The 19,802-nt window shown below is 40.3% G+C and overlaps 1 protein-coding gene across 2 annotated transcripts; it reads left to right on the top strand.

The window, feature by feature from the left end:
* The first annotated feature begins 443 nt into the window (after positions 1 to 443).
* Positions 444 to 4,193, top strand: SENP8 (SUMO peptidase family member, NEDD8 specific). 2 transcript variants are annotated; one of them, XM_075208340.1, is made up of 2 exons: positions 444 to 546; positions 3,254 to 4,193. In XM_075208340.1, the coding sequence occupies exon 2, from the start codon at positions 3,255 to 3,257 to the stop codon at positions 3,897 to 3,899; it is 645 nt and encodes a 214-aa protein (XP_075064441.1). In that variant the 5' UTR covers positions 444 to 546; position 3,254; the 3' UTR covers positions 3,900 to 4,193. The 2 variants fall into 2 exon arrangements, with proteins under 2 accessions (XP_075064441.1, XP_075064440.1); XM_075208339.1 differs by having other exon boundaries at positions 447 to 499.
* The last annotated feature ends 15,609 nt before the right edge of the window (positions 4,194 to 19,802 follow it).

The raw sequence follows: 19,802 nt of genomic DNA, 5'->3' as shown, positions 1-19,802 counted from the left end.
GAGGGGAGCTGTGGAGGGCAGAGGATAGGTTAGACAGAGGAAGGGTAGACTTTCCTGAACAGGTGGGTTTTAAGGGAACATTTTAAGTTTTGGAGGCTAGGGGACAGCCTGATAGAACGAGGGACGTCATTCCAGCGAAGGGGTAGCGGCACAGAAGAAATCTTGAATGCAGGAGCACAATTAGGATCGAACACTTTCAATTATTAAGTAAATCTCATTTAGTGATAGCACTCAAAAAATATAGTACATGCAGTGCAACTTTGGGAATACTCATTCACAATGTTGCAATAATTCAAATTGCTGACATGTAAACTAATGCTGCTAGAACACTGCTCTACCGGATTCTCCATCACTTTCAGTAGCTAGTTACAGAGGGACATTTGCAGCAGCAGCAGCAGCAGCAGCCTCCTCCCCCGTGTACCATGTGACCACAGCAGTCACATGACCTGGTGATGTCAGAAGGTCCTTTTGACGAAGGGGATATAGCCACTAGCTGGAAGTAATGTTTACAATGTAGCATGGTTATGACTTGTTACTACTGATACTGTGAGTTAAACTGTATTGTCTGGGCTTCAATATGGGAGAACTGCCTGCTATCTAGTCAGATAATGGTCTGCCGCATTACTCGTCCTATCTATGATATAGTGCTGCAGTATGGGATTATAGTCTAATGCACAAATAGCTGCTTCTCTGTCATAAGTGTAGCAGACTGTCACGCAGGCTTTTCCTTCATATGTTAATGGTACCTATTATTTGCCTACAGATGTGCCTTGTTTAAAGGGGATCTAATGGACGTTTTCATTCCTAGTTGTCATCTTTATTATTGGGGAGTGTACAATTTAGGCAGTGTTTATGGCAATATTTAACTGATTTCTCATATTAATTACTGTCACTCATATTGCAATCTCACTTTTTTCCATTGTAATGACTGGGAAATAATTGTTAGTTTCTGTGGCATTTGTGAAGTTTAAATCAGTTTGTGTTTCTTATTAAATTGTTTGGTGCCATATTACCATTTTTCATTGCAACATTGTGAAGCGAAAATACCCCCTAATAAGTTAAAATATAATGATTTATGATTCCAAGGAGAACTGCCCATGGAGCTCCCCTTTATGTAACCTGCCCAATTAAGAATAGTTTATACTACAGCAGTAATGGAAACATTTCTTTTTTTTAGTTTATGAGGATATTATACTGCAGAGATATTCAGTAACACTTTTTAAAAAATAAATTTTAACGCATATTTTCTGATAGAACCACTAAACCTAAATTGCCAATTTCTTTATGTAAAAGGACTATTAGAATAGCTGGCTATGTGGGTTGTGCAGTATGGTAGCAGGACTATACTTCCTTGACTTCCAGCCTGTAACAGTATGAGGAGAGTATGAAAAATAGGTTATTTGGGTGCCCTTTTTACTATGCATTTCTGACTTCCTATTTGTTTTTTTATTAAGTAATTTATATAGTACCTGCTCAATACAGTGAATATTTACTCATTAACATTGGTGCTGTCTCATTACAATCTCCTGTATCTATACAATCTGCCTTGTAATTTATATATTCTGATGTAGCCATTTTACCAAAAAAGGATTCTTAGATGCTTTCATGAAGAAATGAGTTTATTGATTCACATGCACACGGACCACTGAATCATTTCAGATGACAAAGATTATACATGTGCACATATGTTTTATAGACAATAATTTTGGGCACACACACACATTAGGATTTATTTTGTCAGAAGTCAATTAACCTACCAGTATGGCTTTGGAGTGTGGGACGAAATCACACAAACACAGAGAGAACATATAAACTCCACACTGCTACGGCCCTGGTTGGAAATGAACCCATGGCCCAAGAGCTGTGAGGCAGCAATGCTAACCAATGTCATCAGGTCACTCAATGTCTTTTTGCAGCGAATATTGGAGGACAATAAGGGTCATTTACAAGTGTTCAATCCCACAGTGCAGGTGACCATTTGTGATGTCTTGTACCTACTTTTCCCAAATACTCCTGGTTTTATGTGTAAGAGCATAGATTTGTGGACGTCTGCAGGGATGCAAAGGTTTACACCATCCAATGGTAGGGGTTTGGTGGATTGACGTCTCTCCTTGCTTAATGCACCTATTTTTGCACATAGTTCTGAAGTCGTTTTAGTCGAAAAACTGATTTAATTTGCCAGTGGTGATGAAGAAGGTGACTTTAGGGAGGCGGTCCGTGGGTTACGGATAAGTGCAGATCCTTTTCCTTCCCAAAATAGGGCTGAAATCTTTATGTAGTCAGGTGTCATCCCTATAAATGGGTGCATTTTGCATCTTCCAGTTGCACAGTTGTAGGCGATTCACAAAAGTGATACATGTACAGAAAAGACAGTCCCGGTTTCTCCACGTGTTTAAATAAACTATAAATGAGGCTAAAGAGAGTAATATTTTAAGATGAAAATGTAAATGTTTTTTATGAATGAAGGAATGGTCCTAAAGTGGATCTTTTGGTTGGACTAGTGAAGAAGGAACATTTATTAAAACTCATCCACAGGCCACTGAAGAAAAGGTGCTTTTACCCATAGTAAGGATAATCAGATGTTTGTTTTCATTTTGTAAACCGCAATAAAACCACCTTTCATATATGGGGGCAGCACAGTGGTTAGCACTTCTGCCTCATAGCACTGGGGTCATGAGTTTGATTCCCGACCATGGCCTTATCTGTGTGGAGTTTGTATGTTCTCCCCGTGTTTGCGTGGGTTTCCTCCGGGTGCTCCGGTTTTCTCCCACACTCCAAAAACATACTAGTAGGTTAATTGGCTGCTATCAAAATTGACCCTAGTCTCTCCCTCTCTGTCTGTCTGTGTCTGTGTGTGACTATCTTAGGGAATTTAAACTGTAAGCCTCAATGGGGAAGGGACTGATGTAAATGAGTTCTCTGTACAGTGCTGCGGAATTAGTGGCGCTATATAAATAAATGATGAAGATAGTTATCTGTTTAGCATTTTTTTCATAAATGTCCTCCAATTTTTTTTAAACAGTAGAAATCCGGTAAAATATTGTATAGTACTAACTACTAAGAGAGATCAGCACCCAGGAAACATATCAATTTTGTTATTTTCTTGGTGTATATTCATCACTATTAACCTTTTTTGATCCAAGTTCTGTTGTGTATTTTTATTTATTTTATACATCTTTACACTTGCACTATTTGAATGATGTACATAATTATTTAATCATATTATATACTCTTTTTTTTTTTTTTTTTCCAGAATGGAGCAGGTAGTTCTGAGTTATGGAGATTCCCTCTTGCGCTCTTCAGATGTTACACTACTTGATGCCCCTCACTGGTTGAATGATAACATTATTGGTTTTACCTTTGAATTCTTGGCATCCTCATTATCCCCATCAACAACTGAAAGAGTTGCTTTCCTGAGTCCTGAGGTCAGTCAGTTTATCAAATGCTGTGGAAGTGAGGCTCCTGAGTTCCTGCAGCCGCTGGACTTACCCAACAAAGACCTTGTTTTATTGCCAGTTAATGATAATGCTGGATCCGAGGCAGGTGGTACACACTGGAGCCTCCTTGCCTACCTCCGTAGTTTCCATGGATTCCTTCATTATGACTCTTCACCAGGAACCAATGCCCCACATGCCAGAAACATGGCCAGAAACCTAAATAGTCTACTTGGTGGTAATCCACGTTACCAGGAGGAAAAGGCCCCGGTCCAGCATAATAGCTATGATTGTGGCATGTATGTAGTATGTGTGGCAGAAGCACTGTGTGAGCAATATTGTCGTGGGTGCAATCTAACTCTACAGAACATCACACCACAGTATGTTACTCAGAAGCGGACCGAATGGAAAGAGATCATTAAGGGTTTGAGTTGTCACTCCAAAGCCAGTTCTAGTTTTAAATGACCTCCAGAGGGTGGTATATGCCGGAAGCTGTGATACCTACTGTCTCTCTCAAGTATTAAGTGATTCACACCCTCAAATTTCCAGATCAGTTGCAAAAAAAAGTTACTTTTAAAGTTTAAGTCAGATTTTCATCTGTTTGGAACTGGCAGTTGTTGGTTTATTGGTTTACTCTGGATATACTATTACATTTCAGGAACTTATACTGTTCTAGCATTTTTTTCATTTGAACAGTATTAAGGTCCCTATTTAACTTCGGCAAAGAACTGCAGTTCTTACAATAAAACCTAAAGTATATACCGGTGTTGTTTCCTTTCCATTCATGAAATAAAAATGTTCACTTCTGAAACTGTCATTGGCATACAGAGAAATAGAAATCTTACATTTTCTATATTTAAATATAGTTAGTGTATATATTTTCTATGGTGGAACTAGTTATTTTTAAATAATGCAAACATTTAACAAACGACTAGGGGTATGATGAAAAAAAGCAATTAAGTGTGTTCTATCAAGGTATACAGTGGGAGATGGTATATGTTTCTGGAATCATAATAAGTAAGAAAACTTTGTCTTACATAGAAGTACACTTGTGCGAGTCTTCCTGCATCAGTTTGACAGTAAGCTCCATACTCAGCTGTTGGGGATCCTGCTCCTTACACTATATAATGCTCAGTCTGGTTTCCTTCACCTATTTTTTTTCCCCTCCTCACATCATGACACTGCCCCCTGTCAAATGCAGCCATTTCCTCACTAGTTTAATCACATGAGTGGACAGGTCGCTGCCTTCCACAAGATCCACTTTGTTATCTCTTGATGTACTTCTGTGAACATTCTAATGATCTGATTAGCTAAAGGTTGTTCCTTCCCCACCTACTTCAAACCTGGGGACATAATGGATGAGGAGGAGGTGAAGACTGAATACACATAAGGTGTTTTGACCCAAATGAAATGCACATCAATACCTACCTTGAAATAAAAAAAATAATAATTATATTCAGTAGAGATTCTTACACATATATAAAAAAAAATAAGCTAATTCTTCTACACTCCCTGGTTCGTTCAATATAATTTTTTGCAATGTTTTTTCCTTTGAAAACAGACATTTTGGTGTTATTCTTTAAAAATATGTAATTTTTGCAGCTAAATTGGCTACAGACCCTTTTTTCTTTCTGTAACTTCCTGTCACTGTGTGTGTAGTCCTGGGGTGCAGGGGGTAGGTAATGCATCTCCTAGCTTGCACTTTCCTCTGCTAGGGCAAGCTCTTGGGTTTGGTGATAAGTGATAAGTGGGTCCCCCGCACATGCAGATTTTATAGCAATGTCTGTTAAGTACGTGGGCCCAGGTGATGTAACTTGGTGGTACAGTGCAATAAAAGTCATAATAAGCTGGCCATCAAACCATCTCTGTATTGCAAAATAACTATTTATACTCCTCCTCCAGCACCATACTTGGGTTGCAGATAATAAGGTAACTATACATATCCTGCACAGTTCTTATGTGACTGACATTTTTCACTTACAACATAGATTTCTCCTGCACATTACTTAAAGGGGTGACATGGTTATGCTAATAGAAGAGTCACATTTAAAGTGGTGCCTCAGAGCACATCCATTCTCTCAGCAGTGTTTCACTCACTCCTCTGTTGGGGGTAACATCAATCACTCAGTTCTGGCACTGTCTCTGGTGCTTTCTCATCTGCAGCTCAACCCTCCTCTGGGGGTAACATCACTCACTGCTTTGGCACTGTCTCTGGTGCTTTTGAGCTGCAGCACACCACTCCTCCGTGGGGGTAACATCACTCAGTTCTGGCACTGTCTCTGGTGCTTTCTCATCTGCAGCTCAACCCTCCTCTGGGGGTAACATCACTCACTGCTTTGGCACTGTCTCTGGTGCTCTTTGAGCTGCAGCACACTCCTCCTCCGTGGGGGTAACATCACTCTGCTCTGGCACTGTCTCTGGCGCTCTTAGCCCTGCTCACCCCTCCTCCGTGGGGGTAACATCACTCTGTTCTGGCACTGTCTCTGCTGCTCTCATCTGCAGCTCACCCCTCCTCTGGGGGTAACATCATTTGGCTCTGGCACTGTCTCTGCTGCTCTCTCATCTGCAGCTCACCCCTCCTCTGGGGGTAACATCACTCATTTGGCTCTGGCACTGTTTCTGGTGCTCTCTGAGCTGCAGTTCACCCCACCTCTGTGGGGGTAACATCACTCGACTCTGGTACTGTCTCTGCTGCTCTCTGAGCTGCAGCTCACCCCTCCTCTGTAGGGCTCACACTTCACATGTTCAGGCTCTGACACTTACTTGCTAGTGTTCTCTCAGCCCTTTCAATATACACAATGCAGCCTCTCTGTCCCAGCAGGAAGTTTCTGAATTCACTCAGCCACACTGCTATATTCTGTGGTAATGCAAGATATTCCCCCTGACTGAGCTTTCCTCTCTGACACACAGTCACACTCTGAGGTAAATTCTCTCCAAATCTGTCCCATTTCACTCATTCCCCCTGTCATGATGTACTTAGGCCATCGAGGCAGCAGGCCACGGACCCGCTCCCCTATTTGCAAGTGGGATCTCGGGACCTCCGTCCCAGGTCCATGGCTGTCATTCTCACCACACATGTTCTGTTCAGCTCTTACTAACCTTATGTTCCTAGTATATCTCCTCTGGGTCCTAGTGCAGTAGCCAAACACAAACAGTTCCCAGGAGGTGAGAATAACTCGAAGAGGGGGGGTGTTACATTTCTTTTTTTTTTTTTTTTTAATTACATTGGGGGAATTCAATTACCAGCGATATGGCAAGTGGACATTGCGCTGCGTACATTGACGGCAATTACAGTAGAAATCTCTGCTCATTTTTCCTCGCACCTCTATGGGGTGCAAGGCAAAATGAACGGAGATTTCTGTCACATCTCCGCTGTGGCATGTCGCACAGGCATTCCAGAGACACTTCGCGTCTAATTGAATTCCCTCCTTTGTGTCTCTTAAAAATGATGATGTTGTTAAGTTTCAAAGACAAAAGATGTCCAACGTATTATTGGCATATATTATTATTATTAATATTATTATTCTAGATTTATAAGACGCCACAGTGCTCCGAAGTTTAGGCATTAGGGTCAATCAAACCTTTTTATGCAACACTTTTTTTTTCTAAAAAAAACCAACATATTAATCATATATCAGTTTATCTCCAACCATAAGGTGTCTATAAATATAATAAGTGAAGCTCGTTTCACTCGATGACCATATCCTTCCCCCCTCCCCTGCCCTACACCCCTTCAATGTCCATAACCTTACCCTCCCCTCCCTTGCTCATCACTACCTTGTTTTAATGTAATACTTATTTCTATTATGGGAATTGACTAGTGGATACTTGTATTTTGAATGCTTCATTCAAGTTTCTTATCTCCTGTATGTGTCACTTAAGCTTTTATATAATAAAAAATTTTGAGTTAAAAAATAAATATATATATATATATATATATATATATATATATATATATATATAAGTGATTGATTATATTATATCATAGGAATTGGCTTCTCACAGAAATTAGATTTGTTGCAGTTATTTAAATACCCACAAGATGGCACTGTCCTACAAGCAGAAGGTATCATAGACTGGCCAAGTAATACAGAGGACAAATAATGGACTTTCATTTTACACAAATTAGTCATAAAGGTGATTTATAACCAACCAAAAGATTGAAACTGAAGAATAAGTCCATATTTCTTTGCAACAGTATACTTGGTAACATTACTCTGTAATGCTGTGTGTTTTGGAGAGTGGAGTGGGTTCGGCACATAGGCACCATACTAGAGGCATTGCTGCATTGTGATACTAAAAAACAAAATCCAATTAAAAAATGTATGGAAGTGGTAAACAAATATGATTCATAGATATTCCAAAGAGGAGGAAATTACTTACTTGCTATCAGGCATCTGTCCTTTACAACATGTGTGAGTGTGAAACAGGGATGAGTGGGCTCGGATTTCGCTAATCCGAGCCCACCCGAACAGTGCGCATCCCTCGGGATTCGAGCACTGTTCGGATATTTCCGGCTGGCGAAATAAATCCAAAACGAGGCTATGACATCCAAGTCTCGCGTCGGATCTCGCGAGACTCGGATGTCATAAATTCCCCGCTTGCGGCCGCCATCTTCATTCTGGCTGAGATCAGGGAAGAGGGAGGTTGTAGTGTAGTGGTGCTCCTGAGTCCTGTGTCCTGCTTAATCCAGTGGTTAGTTAGTTTCTCCTGTGCTCTGTCCTGTTGATCAGTCCAGTGGTGCTTTTGTCCTGTGCTCTGTGCTGCTGAGTCCAGTGGTGCTTTTGTTCTGTGCTCTGTGCTGCTGAGTCCAGTGGTGCTTTTGTCCTGTGCTCTGTCCTGCTGAGTCCAGTGGTGCTTTTGTCCTGTGCTCTGTCCTGTTGAGTCCAGTGGTGCTTTGGCCAGTGCTCTGTCCTGCTGAGTCCAGTGGTGCTTTTGTCCTGTGCTTTGTTCTGCTAAGTCCATAGTTATTTTAAAATTATTAAAAAATCATAAAAAAAATGTAAAAAAAAAAATATAAAAAATTATTTTAAAAAGTATAAATTCTAGTGCAATATATTCTTGCAGTCCAGAAATATTAGTACTGCAATACCTACGTTCACTGTTCTTGCAGTCCAGAAATATTAGTACTGCAATATTTACCTACGTTCACTGTTCTTGCAGTACAGAAATATTAGTACTGCAATATTTACCTACGTTCACTGTTCTTGCAGTCCAGAAAGATTAGTACTGCTAAATTAAAATACGTTCACTGTTCTTGCAGTCCAGAAATATTAGTACCAGAGATTAAACTACGTTCACTGTTCCTGATTGGTTTGTTAAAGTGCGAATGTCCTATTTCAACAACATCATCCCAAGGACAATTCCATCTTGCACCTCTAGCAAACTCTTGCAAACTGGCATCCTGTCTGCCACTGCAGTGCCACTCCTAGATGGGCCACGTGTTTGTGCCGCCCACTTGTGTCGCTTAGCTTAGACATCCAGCTACCTCGGTGCAACCTTTTGGACTAAAAACAATATTGTGAGGTGTGAGGTGTTCAGAATAGACTGGAAATTAGTGGTAATTAATGTTATTGAGGTTAATAATAGTGTAGGAGTGAAAAAAAAACAAAAATATGGATTTTAGCACTTTTTATGCTTTTTTAAAATCAGAACCCAAAATCAGAACCAAAACCTTTCGTGGGGTGTTTTGGCAAAACAAATCAGAACCCAAAACCTCAAGCTAATCAGAACCCAAAACCCAAAACACCAAAAGTGGCCGGTGCACACCCCTAGTGTGAAACTGCTCATCTGTTCCTACATTTCAGTGAGCAGTGCCTTTGAAGATGGCAAAGAAGGGAAGTTTCTTATTTTTCAATCGTCATTCCTGGCAACATACTGGACTATTTCCTGTGAAGTACTAAAAAAAGGTGTCAAAATCACAGTGGAGGTTCTTTATGAAACAAAGAAATGGCTACTCGGCAATGGAAATACAACTTTCCTCCCGTTGTGCACCTCAAACACTGTCTGCATTTCCGTTGGTACACATCGGTTTGCGGCATAAGATGGCCCACATTCACAGAGGAACAACAGTTTGCACAGGCAGAGGACGGAGTTTAGTGAAGACATTCCTAGCCACTTACAGAGTAGTGATGTCGGTGTTCCTCAATTCCGAGCTTGTAGAGATTGGGTCTCGTCCTCTACCTCTAATGAGACAGGACTCCATAACCAGTGCACTGTTTAAAAAAAACAACATAATTTTAAAATAAAATGTGAATAAAAGACTCCACAAAAACTGTGTTCACCATTAGAAATAAAAATACATTCATTGATCCAGTGTAGGCTAAATGTTAAAAAGAAAAACCACGATTCAAAAAAGTCCCACCAGTGTAATAGGACAGACCAATGCAATTTATTATACCTTGGACTCTCTTTCACCAGCCATCCAATTACAAATGTTTCCGTACGCTGACAGCTTGTGATTGGTTTGCTAATGAAGGGTGGCAGCAGGCAGTGAGTCACTAGCCTTGTGGAAAACCATTTCATCATCATCATCATCAACATTTATTTATATAGCGCCAACAAGTTCCGAAGTGCTTTACAATTGGGACTATTATTTGGCTGCGTCAGCTGTAGAGTGATCCATTGGGCTATGATGGATCAAGAAAGAACTAAATAATATATATTTATTGTATTTGATAAAATAGTGAATGAAGGTTATGAGGAATCTTTTATTCAATAAAACTTTATTGTGTTGTTTGTTTTGTAATTTATTATTTTTATTGCTATAATGGGTAGTCGTCTTAGGGGCGCAAATCTATTCTACTGGGCCAATCCAGGGTTCCCAGTCTTGATGATTGCCCTGGTCCCACAACCCATGGAGTTCTGGAGGAGCTTCATCACTTTTTACTGTGGGACTGGTAACATCTCGGAGTGAGTGGACCCTGCTTATTTTGATGCCTCTCCCCTACAAGTATTTGGGGAGGTAGGAACAATGGCCTTTGGTGAAGAATCGCACTTTAAGCATTGTTCTAAACAGCTTCATGCACACAAATATCCCATCATTTTCATGATTAAATAGGGCTGACTATGAAAGTTTATTTAATTTAAAGAAGTGGTACTCAAGGGGTAGGAGGTTGGACTTTTATTGTGCACACACTGCTCCTGAGTATGAAGAGGTGGCCTGCATCTTTGTATACACTGGATAGACTCTCTGGGTACATTGGTACAAAACCATGGAGTTTACAAGATGTGGCCATTCTATTATTTGAGCGTGAGGTGGCATAGACCAGTCATGCTGCTTTCTGATTTCAATCATTATTGTGTGTCTGGATTGCTTTGGGCACACATATACTCTAAATCTAGTGGATTGCCAGATATCTCTGCCAATATCTTACCATATATGGTCAGCTTTAGACTTCTTCTAGTAATCAATTATATGTATATCCCTTTACAGTTTAGTGACATCAAATATATGTCTTAAATTGTATTGTTAGAGTGTAGGTAATTGACCTAAAAGGGATGTTAAAATGATTTGTACTTTAAGGTATATTTGTGGAAAAGGAGAATACTGAAATCCTTTATTTAAAAGGCTTATCCAATCATCTGCCTTTCACTCTGTCTGACTCTATTCCTGTTCAATATTTCCCAGGCTTTGGTGTCTGCAGAATACAGTGAGGGGGCATCATGGTGACTATACTAGGAGTAACAGGGCTTCTGCACTGAAACAACAATAAAACCTCACATTCTCATTTAAACTGTCTTTTCTTTTGTGAAACTAATTCAACATTGCAATATGTGTGCGCCCTAAATAATAATTTTGTACAATTAATATTCAATCTGAACTTTCCATTTTAGATATTCTTGCAGTCCTAAATACCAAAAGCTGGCCAAACTTGTATACATACTTGAGAGAGTATGGTGTGAATGTGTATTTGGTCCCCTCCAGGAGGTGAACTGCAACCACGGAGGAGAGCTGAGTGCCACAAATTGTGCAATTTCCCATCAGCATGCAGCAATTGCATCTTTACATAGCGGGTGGGGGTGGGGCGGGTCAAAATTACGCGATTCATGATAAATCGCAGCATGGAGGTCCACATATGGGCCGGATGCGGGACAATAGCCTGGGAATCCGGGAGACCTACCTGGAAATCGTGAGTCTCCTGGAAATTTTGGGAGAGTGGGCAAATATGGCTCACCTTCTGGTTGTGTCCAGGTTCTGTACTACCAGGTCACCTGTCTTTGTTCATGTGTATATATAATCCTGGCCATACATGGTATAGTCTAGTAGTCTATTAATTAGACATAGCTAATCACTCTGTGAAATGTTTGGGTTTAAATAAAAAGCAAGACTGAAGTGAGACCAGAGATGAATGAAACTATTTGGACAGATTACATGGATCCATTAAATTGTCTCAAGTTTGAATTTAATTTTCCCTTTGGTGTGAATGTCCCAAAAACCCATTGGCTGGGCCACAGCATTGTGTAGGGAGGAAATGTAAGGGCTGAGGGAACAAGTGATCAGGCAGGAAAGGGAGAGTTGTAAGGGCTGGTCACCATTTGTGAGATAGTAATATTGATAGAACTTGTAGTCAGTTACTGATTACTCCATCATCATTATCATAATTATATTTTTTCCTCTCATTTTTATTCTCATTACATATAGAATTTGTATCTATTTGCAGGCAGCTGCAGAGGCATACCGGTCTACTTGCTAAGTAGTGGATTTTCATTGTATCCTAATGCTGGCCTAAGCTACAGCCTTGGGAGCCTGATTCTATGGGGTGCCAAAATTACCGATTTTTACAGTTGTATGCAAAAGTTTGGGCCCTAGTAAAACTGCATGTTTCATTTTTTCTTTATTTGAAAATAAGTTAAAACACAATCTACATGGTACGAATGTAAACCTGGTATATTTAAGCACACTTTAATGCACTATCTATATCTCTATGTAATATATATATATATATATATATATATATATATATATATATATATATATATATATATATATATATATATATATATATGTAAATAAAAAGGAAGTTTGTTTGTTGGCAAATATCTTCCACAGCTCTCAAAGTAATGCTGCCAAATCTTGCATAGATATTTAGTATTGAAAAAGGAAGCTATTAGACCAAATGGCGACAATGCAACAAATTGACAAATTTTGAAAACATAATATTTGGGTTGTAAATTGTTTGACTGCTGGAAAACCTCACAACAACACTACATAACAACAATGCAACAAAGCAAAAAATCTTATTTTCTAAATAGCATTTTTGTCTGTCCAGTTATGCATTCGGACACCCCTGCACCAATTCGGATGAAACCAAGGTGAGGTGGTCCAATTGGATCGTGGCCAGGATTTAGAGGGGTAAGGGTTCTTGTCGGACCTCCTGTTGCTGTGGTAGAACTTTGACGTGGGGAGCCTATTCTGAGCCTTCCACTGGAGGGATTTAGGTGAAAACTTCACAGAGTGGTAACATTGGATCCCAAAAGACATATTAGAGGGTTGAGGTCCTGGTTTGACCTCCCCTTGGTGTACACTGGGCAGAAACTTTGACACAAGGAGCCTGTTCTGGGCCTTCCACTGGATGGATTTGAATGACATCTTAGCTGCTAATTATTTTTAAAATCTTGACAGTTACATCCAACACATCAATAACTTAATATCTTGAAGATTTAAACCCGGGCAACACCAGTTATTTCAGGTTGTTACTATATATTTGCTGAATTTAGCAGATTGAAAAAATAAACAGTAAATGTCACATGTGCAATGGTTTGGGCACTTTGTCAGTTGATTCATTCATTCAAATTAAGCTAGGTAAAGACAATTCCAAATATGAATAAACACTGTTACCTTTCTAAGCTCAGAATATTGTACCTGCAACAACAATGGGTTTCTCTAAGCAGCTGATTGATGACTTGAAAAGAAGAAATACTAATCAATGAATTGCACACACTAGTATGAAGATATTCCTAATAATATTGCTTACAATTACTGGATTTACCAATAAAAACAAAAACTATTCCCACTTTTACTGACCTGTTTGTTTTCAAACAACTATTGTCAGAGTTACATGTGCACCAGTTTTCATAAATGTTTCCCAGTATTTGACATAGAAGCTCAGCTCACAAAAACGAAGAGTTCTGGCCAGCACTGTGCAATTAAAAGTGATAACCTTTATTTTGTTAATCAATTTAAATTGCAAACTTCCAAGACCACTTTGGTTATTATACCTGTGCCATGTTAGTAAGTCGATAAAGGATATCCCTATAATTCCACTTTTTCAAGCTTTCATCGATATATTACACAGAACAACACATTGCTAAGCAGTGCTGTGAAAGAAAATATTGACCACATTTTTGGGTAAATTGACTCTGATACTGCACTTCTGTCTCAATTTAAAAGGAAAAAAATTAAAAAAAGGGCCGTTGTATTTTAATGAATTATAAAGTTCGATAATTTTTTGGCATTAGTTTCAGCCTAGTACAAATAAACTGGGCACAGTTCTTGTATTCATAGGTTATGCATGAGAAGTGTTGCTGCCAACATTCCAAAGTGCGTTGATTGGCTGTGCTTGATAACGTGCTGCACTAGGCTTACTGAGTATTGGTATTGCTAATGGCTAGGATCTATTTGAACACATACACAGACATCTTGGAGCTGGGCCTATTAATTCTTTAATAAAGACAAATACAAAGCTCCCAAGTGGTTCTTGATACAAGTGACTTAGCAGTTACTTAAACAAAATGGTCTCCCTTTCCCTACATCTAATTGCTGCAGAACATGTATATTCTATAGCTATTATTTAAAATGCTGTAAAAATGATTCCTGTTTGATATACCGAGTATTTTGAAATATGGTCACCCCTTCCCCTACACATGCATTGTGTATAACAGCAGCACAGTACACCTATGTAAAATTAACTGATTATTTTAAACATGCTTAAAAGTAGAAAATGTATTTCAACAATGTGGAGGTCCAATATGGATCTGCTAGGTCCAAAGGGTACTGATGTTGTCTTCCCTGTTCCCCAGTGTTGGTAACCCCCACAGTAGCTCCATGCAGGATCTGCTTCAATCCTGCAAGAATGAGTGTAATATAAAGGAATCATCGCTATTCAAGCTGCTGCAACCCAACCCAGTTTCCCACATGGGGACAGGAGAGCAGCAGATCCAAAGCTGCCCTGTGCTGTACTCAGACTACTGAGCCAACAATCTGGCTACTATACTGCAGTCCAGATCTTAAGCAAGAAGTCAGGAGAAACCAGTCACCAGCAAAGAGTTGTTATAACAGCTACACACACCAATCAGAAGTAAGTGGCTCCAGGTGGTGGCAGCAACTATTCTCCTACAACTGAGGGCATCACAGTCACTCTTACAGACAGTGACTTTTTAAAAAGTTGCAGGATTATTTTCAAATTGTTGCTTTTCTATGTTGCTATAAAGTAAGGCAATCTATCAAGAAATTGGAGCTGAGGGATCTCTGTACTAGCATAGAACTGCATTTTGGAACAGACAATGGAGTTGCATGAAGTAATTGTTTCTTACATACAATGTAGTTCTGCTTCAAAAATGGACCAAAGCTGACCTCTGCTTTGACGGTAGGGTTGGGTGCATAGTGCATGGTAATGATTATTCTCATTACTATGTGTGCTCCATCCCAGCTCCTTCTATGGGCACCACCCTGGCAGAGAGTTGTACCATGTGACCAACAGAAGGCAAAAGTGGATGAATATAACACACTTCTTTTCATTTTTTTACTTATTACAAGGACCACTGAGCATCTATAAAGGATTTTTGAAAACTTAAGACTCAACTATGTCAAAAGGTATTTTTATATTTTCAGTTGTATCATATGAACATTTATAGTGAAACAAGCTCAGTCAAGGATGGCGAGCCCTGAGTATGTGTGATAAGTCAAACCTTTAATAAACCGATAAATATACTGTATATAATGGTAGAATTGTTGAGGACATTGTGATACTATGCACACATTGGATAAGCATTAGATCAGATGCATTTTCTGTAATGTACTCAGACTTATTTCATAATTCATAAATCTAAGTGCAAACATGTTCACCTTTGTTTAGCTGCTAGCACAATTCAGCAACATGTTTAGGAGCAAAAGTTTGTTAAAATATTGTTCCAACTTATATATATGCATTATTTGCAAATGGGAAGTAACATTTTCAGTGACAGAGAAGATGCAAATTACAAACCTAAATGTCAACACTGTAATCTGAAACTAAAATTGCAAAAGAATTGTGCAATTATATTGTTTAGTAGAGTAACAAACTATTAAGGAAGGTGAAGGGGGAGGGGGAAAGAGTACCAGGTGTAAAAAAAAATACATAGTAATAAAAGAAAAAATAAACCCTACAAAAAAAATGGTATTTGTTCTACAAGAGCACATTTATACAAGGGGACATTTACAAAAAAAAACAACAGCTCAGTTTGTATAACTGTAAGCCATCTATGCCTAGTAAGCTCATGCTGTTCTAGTTTTGCTTTTGTTTTATTTGGTATTTAGTATCTTGACAGATTAGTACCATATACAGTTCACCAACACATAATACCAAGACACAAGGATTGCTCTTTACACAGCCTTATTTCTCTTGCACATACAGTTAGAGAACAATGCTTACCTTACAGAGGGAAATGTGTGAAGTAAGGCACTAGCAACTTGTCTAGCCTGCTTCCCGCCCATCTATGCCCCCTCTGGCCGGATATATCAGTTTTTTTAATTAGTGCCTGCAGAGAAGGGCACATTTGAGTTTAATCAATTTTTATTTTTTTTCAGTAGAGATTTTAGCCTAATTCTTGCAGCATTCACACGGTGCACTCTGGGAGAGTGCCCATGGCGCTTTAGTGCATCCCCTCCTGAGGTGAGTGTGGGCTCTCAGTTAAAGCATCATAGTGTTTATGGTCACTGTTTAATATTATATTCCTTCTGTACTACTCAGATTTTTCATAAGTGGAGTACAGTCTGGTCCCTCCACACTAATCTTGTACACATATTTTGTGGTACTACCTCACGTTACACATAGCATGGGTCCACTGTTAGATCACTCTCTGTGTTAGACCGTTTTCTACAGTGTGTTTTCTGTTATTCCCTTTCTTTCTCTGTTTGCATTATGTCAAAAAAAAGGACAAGTTCCAGGTCCAAGGCTGTCAGAGCCTGCTCAGTGATTTAGTTTCACCTGTTCCAGGGGCCAATCCAGATTACCTGGTGAACGGTCAGATCCGATTGTTCTCTTCATGGCTTGCGAGTCAGAAATCCTAAGTCATCGTATGTCCGGGATGCGGCTGACATGGTGGGGGACTGCTGTCCTGGACGCAGATCAAGATTTGTTCAGGACTTTATCTAGCAGAGGCACTCCCTGGCTCAGATCTTGGGAGATGAGGCCAAATCCAAAAGGACCCTGGAGGCCCTGCCTTAGGTTGGCTTAGTGTCGTTTGACCCGGCTTTGGACAGGTTCATATCTTCCGGTTCCAAAGGAAAAATGGGGATTAAGTTATTACTTAAACCTATTTTTTGTACAATAGCCAGCTCTGTCATTCCATACTATGCTGAACCTAAGATCCCTCAGCACTCACTTGAGGGTACCCAGCTTCCGGATGGAATCCATCCAGTCAGTCATCAATTTGATGGAAAAGAACGAGTTCTGGCATCATTGAATATCAAGGATGCTTAATTTCATATCACCATATGGGTAGGTCAAAAAAACCTTCTCTGGTTTGTGGTGGACTAGTTCCATTTCCAATTCAGAGCTCCCCTTTGGTCTGGTCTCAGCACCAGTGGTGTTCACAAAGGTGAAGGCGATCATGGCAGCGTGGTTACATCATGAGGGTGTGCCTGTCTTGCTATATCTGGACATCTCCTAATCAAAGCAGATTCAGCCTCTCGCCTTTGGTATCACCAGGAAATGATGGGGGAGATTTTTCAATACCACGGCTGGGTCATTAATTTCAGAAAGTCCAGCCTGGTTCCTACTCAGCCAGGTGCTCTGTCCAGGCGCCATTCAGGCTGCAGAACAGACCTATCCAGATTCTATCACACAATACCACACCTGTGGCATACATCAATCACCAGGGAGGAACCAGAAGTTCCCTTACTATGAAATAGACTGCCAGGCTCATGACTTGAGTGGAATGGCAGGTTCCAGCCATCTCTGTCTTCATACCAGGTGTGGATATTTGGGAGGTCAACTAGAGTCGACATGCCATCCATCTGCAGAAATGGTTTCTACACTCCGAAGTGTTCACCTAGATTGTATAGAAGTGGTGTCAGCCAGATGTTGACGTGATGATCTCTGGGCTGAACAAAAAGGTAGACAGGTATTGTGCCAGAACAAATAATCCTCAGGTATCTCTTGTGGACACCATAATGATTACCCGAATGTACAAACTGGTGTACATAATCCCTCCAATTCCAATGTTGCCCCGGATCTGGAAAGAAAGGGAGATGCAGTAATTATTCTAGCACCAAATTGGCTGAGGAGGTCTTAGTACACAGATCTTCTTTTCATGAGCGTGTATTCTCCTTGGTGTTTTCCACTCAGGAAAAAAAATTTCAGCCAGGATCCATTTTTTCACCACAATGCCGCCAAAGCCTTGATTCTTAAACAAAAAGGCCGGTCAGCATGTTTGTATCTTTGCAACTTCTTACCTGGAAAGTTTCCTTTTAACTGGTGATTTCCTAAGCCAGGTGTGTTTCTGGGTAGCGGCTCTGTCTTGTTGCTCTCTTTTTTTTTTACCTTAACAGAGCTGTTTTGCGTACCAAGTCATCTTTTCAGCCTAAAGTGGCCTGGAGATTCCCTGTGTTGTCTGAGGATTTTCCATCCAGTAGTCAGGGTCCTATTTGGCTTTAGGATATGGTTAGTTTTGTGGATCGTACAGCTTCAGGTTAGGAAGACTGATGCTTTCTTAGTGTTGCTTAATGCTTGAAAGTGTGGCTGGCCAGCCACTAAACAAGATAGATTATATCGGGTTACTAAACCAGATGGATAACCAGTTCCTGACGTTTTCATTGCTCACTCCACAAGGTCGGTTAGAGCCTAAAGGAAGTCGTGGCATGGGGTCTGCGTCAAGCAGTTGTGTAGAACGGCAGCCTGCTCTTTCGTCCACATGTTCCAAAGACGCCAGTTTTGTCCATAAAGTTTTATGCGCAGCTCAGTCTGAGCTTACCCACCCACAGGGGCATTTTGGAGCCTCCCCAAGGTGAGCAGTGTCCCCAGGCTGTTTATGCAAGACAAAATAAGATTTTTGTACTTCCTTGTGTTCTGTTGGTTGTGCTCTCTTGTTAAATAATGGATATGTCAGGCCAGAGCGAAGGGGGAGATGGCTAGACAAGTTTTTAGTGCTTTACTCCAAACAGGTTCTCTATACACCAGGCCTGTCCAACATGCAGCCCTCCAGGTGTTGTGAAACTACAAGCCCCAGCATGCTTTGCCAGTAGACAACCTGTTGATAGCTGGAACTTGTAGTTTCACAACATTTGGAGGGCCGCAGGTTGGACAGGCCTGCTATACAGCAAGGTGACCAGTGTTCCCCAACTGTGTTGAGATTTTACGGTAAGTACAACAATTTTATTTTTGGAGTTCTATGTAGCTTGTTGATTGTCACTTTACGTTAGTAAATGTTCACGAGGCACCTGAACTTAGGGACCCCTTTGTCACGGATGGTACTGCCAACGACTGCTCTCTCTTCAGGATCTACCATGTGATATTTTGAGATATGGCAATACTTTATGTGGTACTTGATGGACTCAGGGCCTTAGACTGCTTTTGACCAAGAAGGTGGTGACTTGGACTGTGCAAGTCATAGTTTTACTTACAATATACACCGATCAGCCACAAGATTAAAACTACTAGCCTAATATAGCGTAGGTCCCTCATGCCGCAAAACCAGCTCTGACCCGTCAAGACATCTGAAGGTGTCCTGTGGTATCTGACACCAAGCCATTAGCAGCAGATCCTGTAAGTTGTGAAGTGGGGCCTCCATGGCTCGGACTTGTTTTTCCAGCACGTCCCACCAACGCTCAATCGGATTTAGATCTAAGGAATTTGGCAACCAAGACAACACTTTGAACTCGGTCATGTTCCTTAAACCATTTTTGCCGTGTGACAGGGTGCATTATTATTCTGAAAAAGACCACTGCCATCAGAGAATACAGAGAAATACTTGCCATGAAGGGGTATACTTGGGACGCAGCAATGTTTAGGTAGGTGGTACTTGTCAAAGTAACATTCACATGGATGTCAGGACCAAAGGTTTCTGAGCAGACCTTGCTCAAAGCACACACTCCCTCTCCAGCTTGTAAACGATGCTCACACCCCCAGCCGTCCACATAATGTGTAAAAAAAAAATAAAAAAAAATTA

Source organism: Mixophyes fleayi, chromosome 4 (genome assembly GCF_038048845.1).
Source record: "Mixophyes fleayi isolate aMixFle1 chromosome 4, aMixFle1.hap1, whole genome shotgun sequence".
NCBI lineage: Eukaryota > Metazoa > Chordata > Amphibia > Anura > Limnodynastidae > Mixophyes > Mixophyes fleayi.
This window is presented reverse-complemented; position numbering and strand designations above follow the sequence as displayed.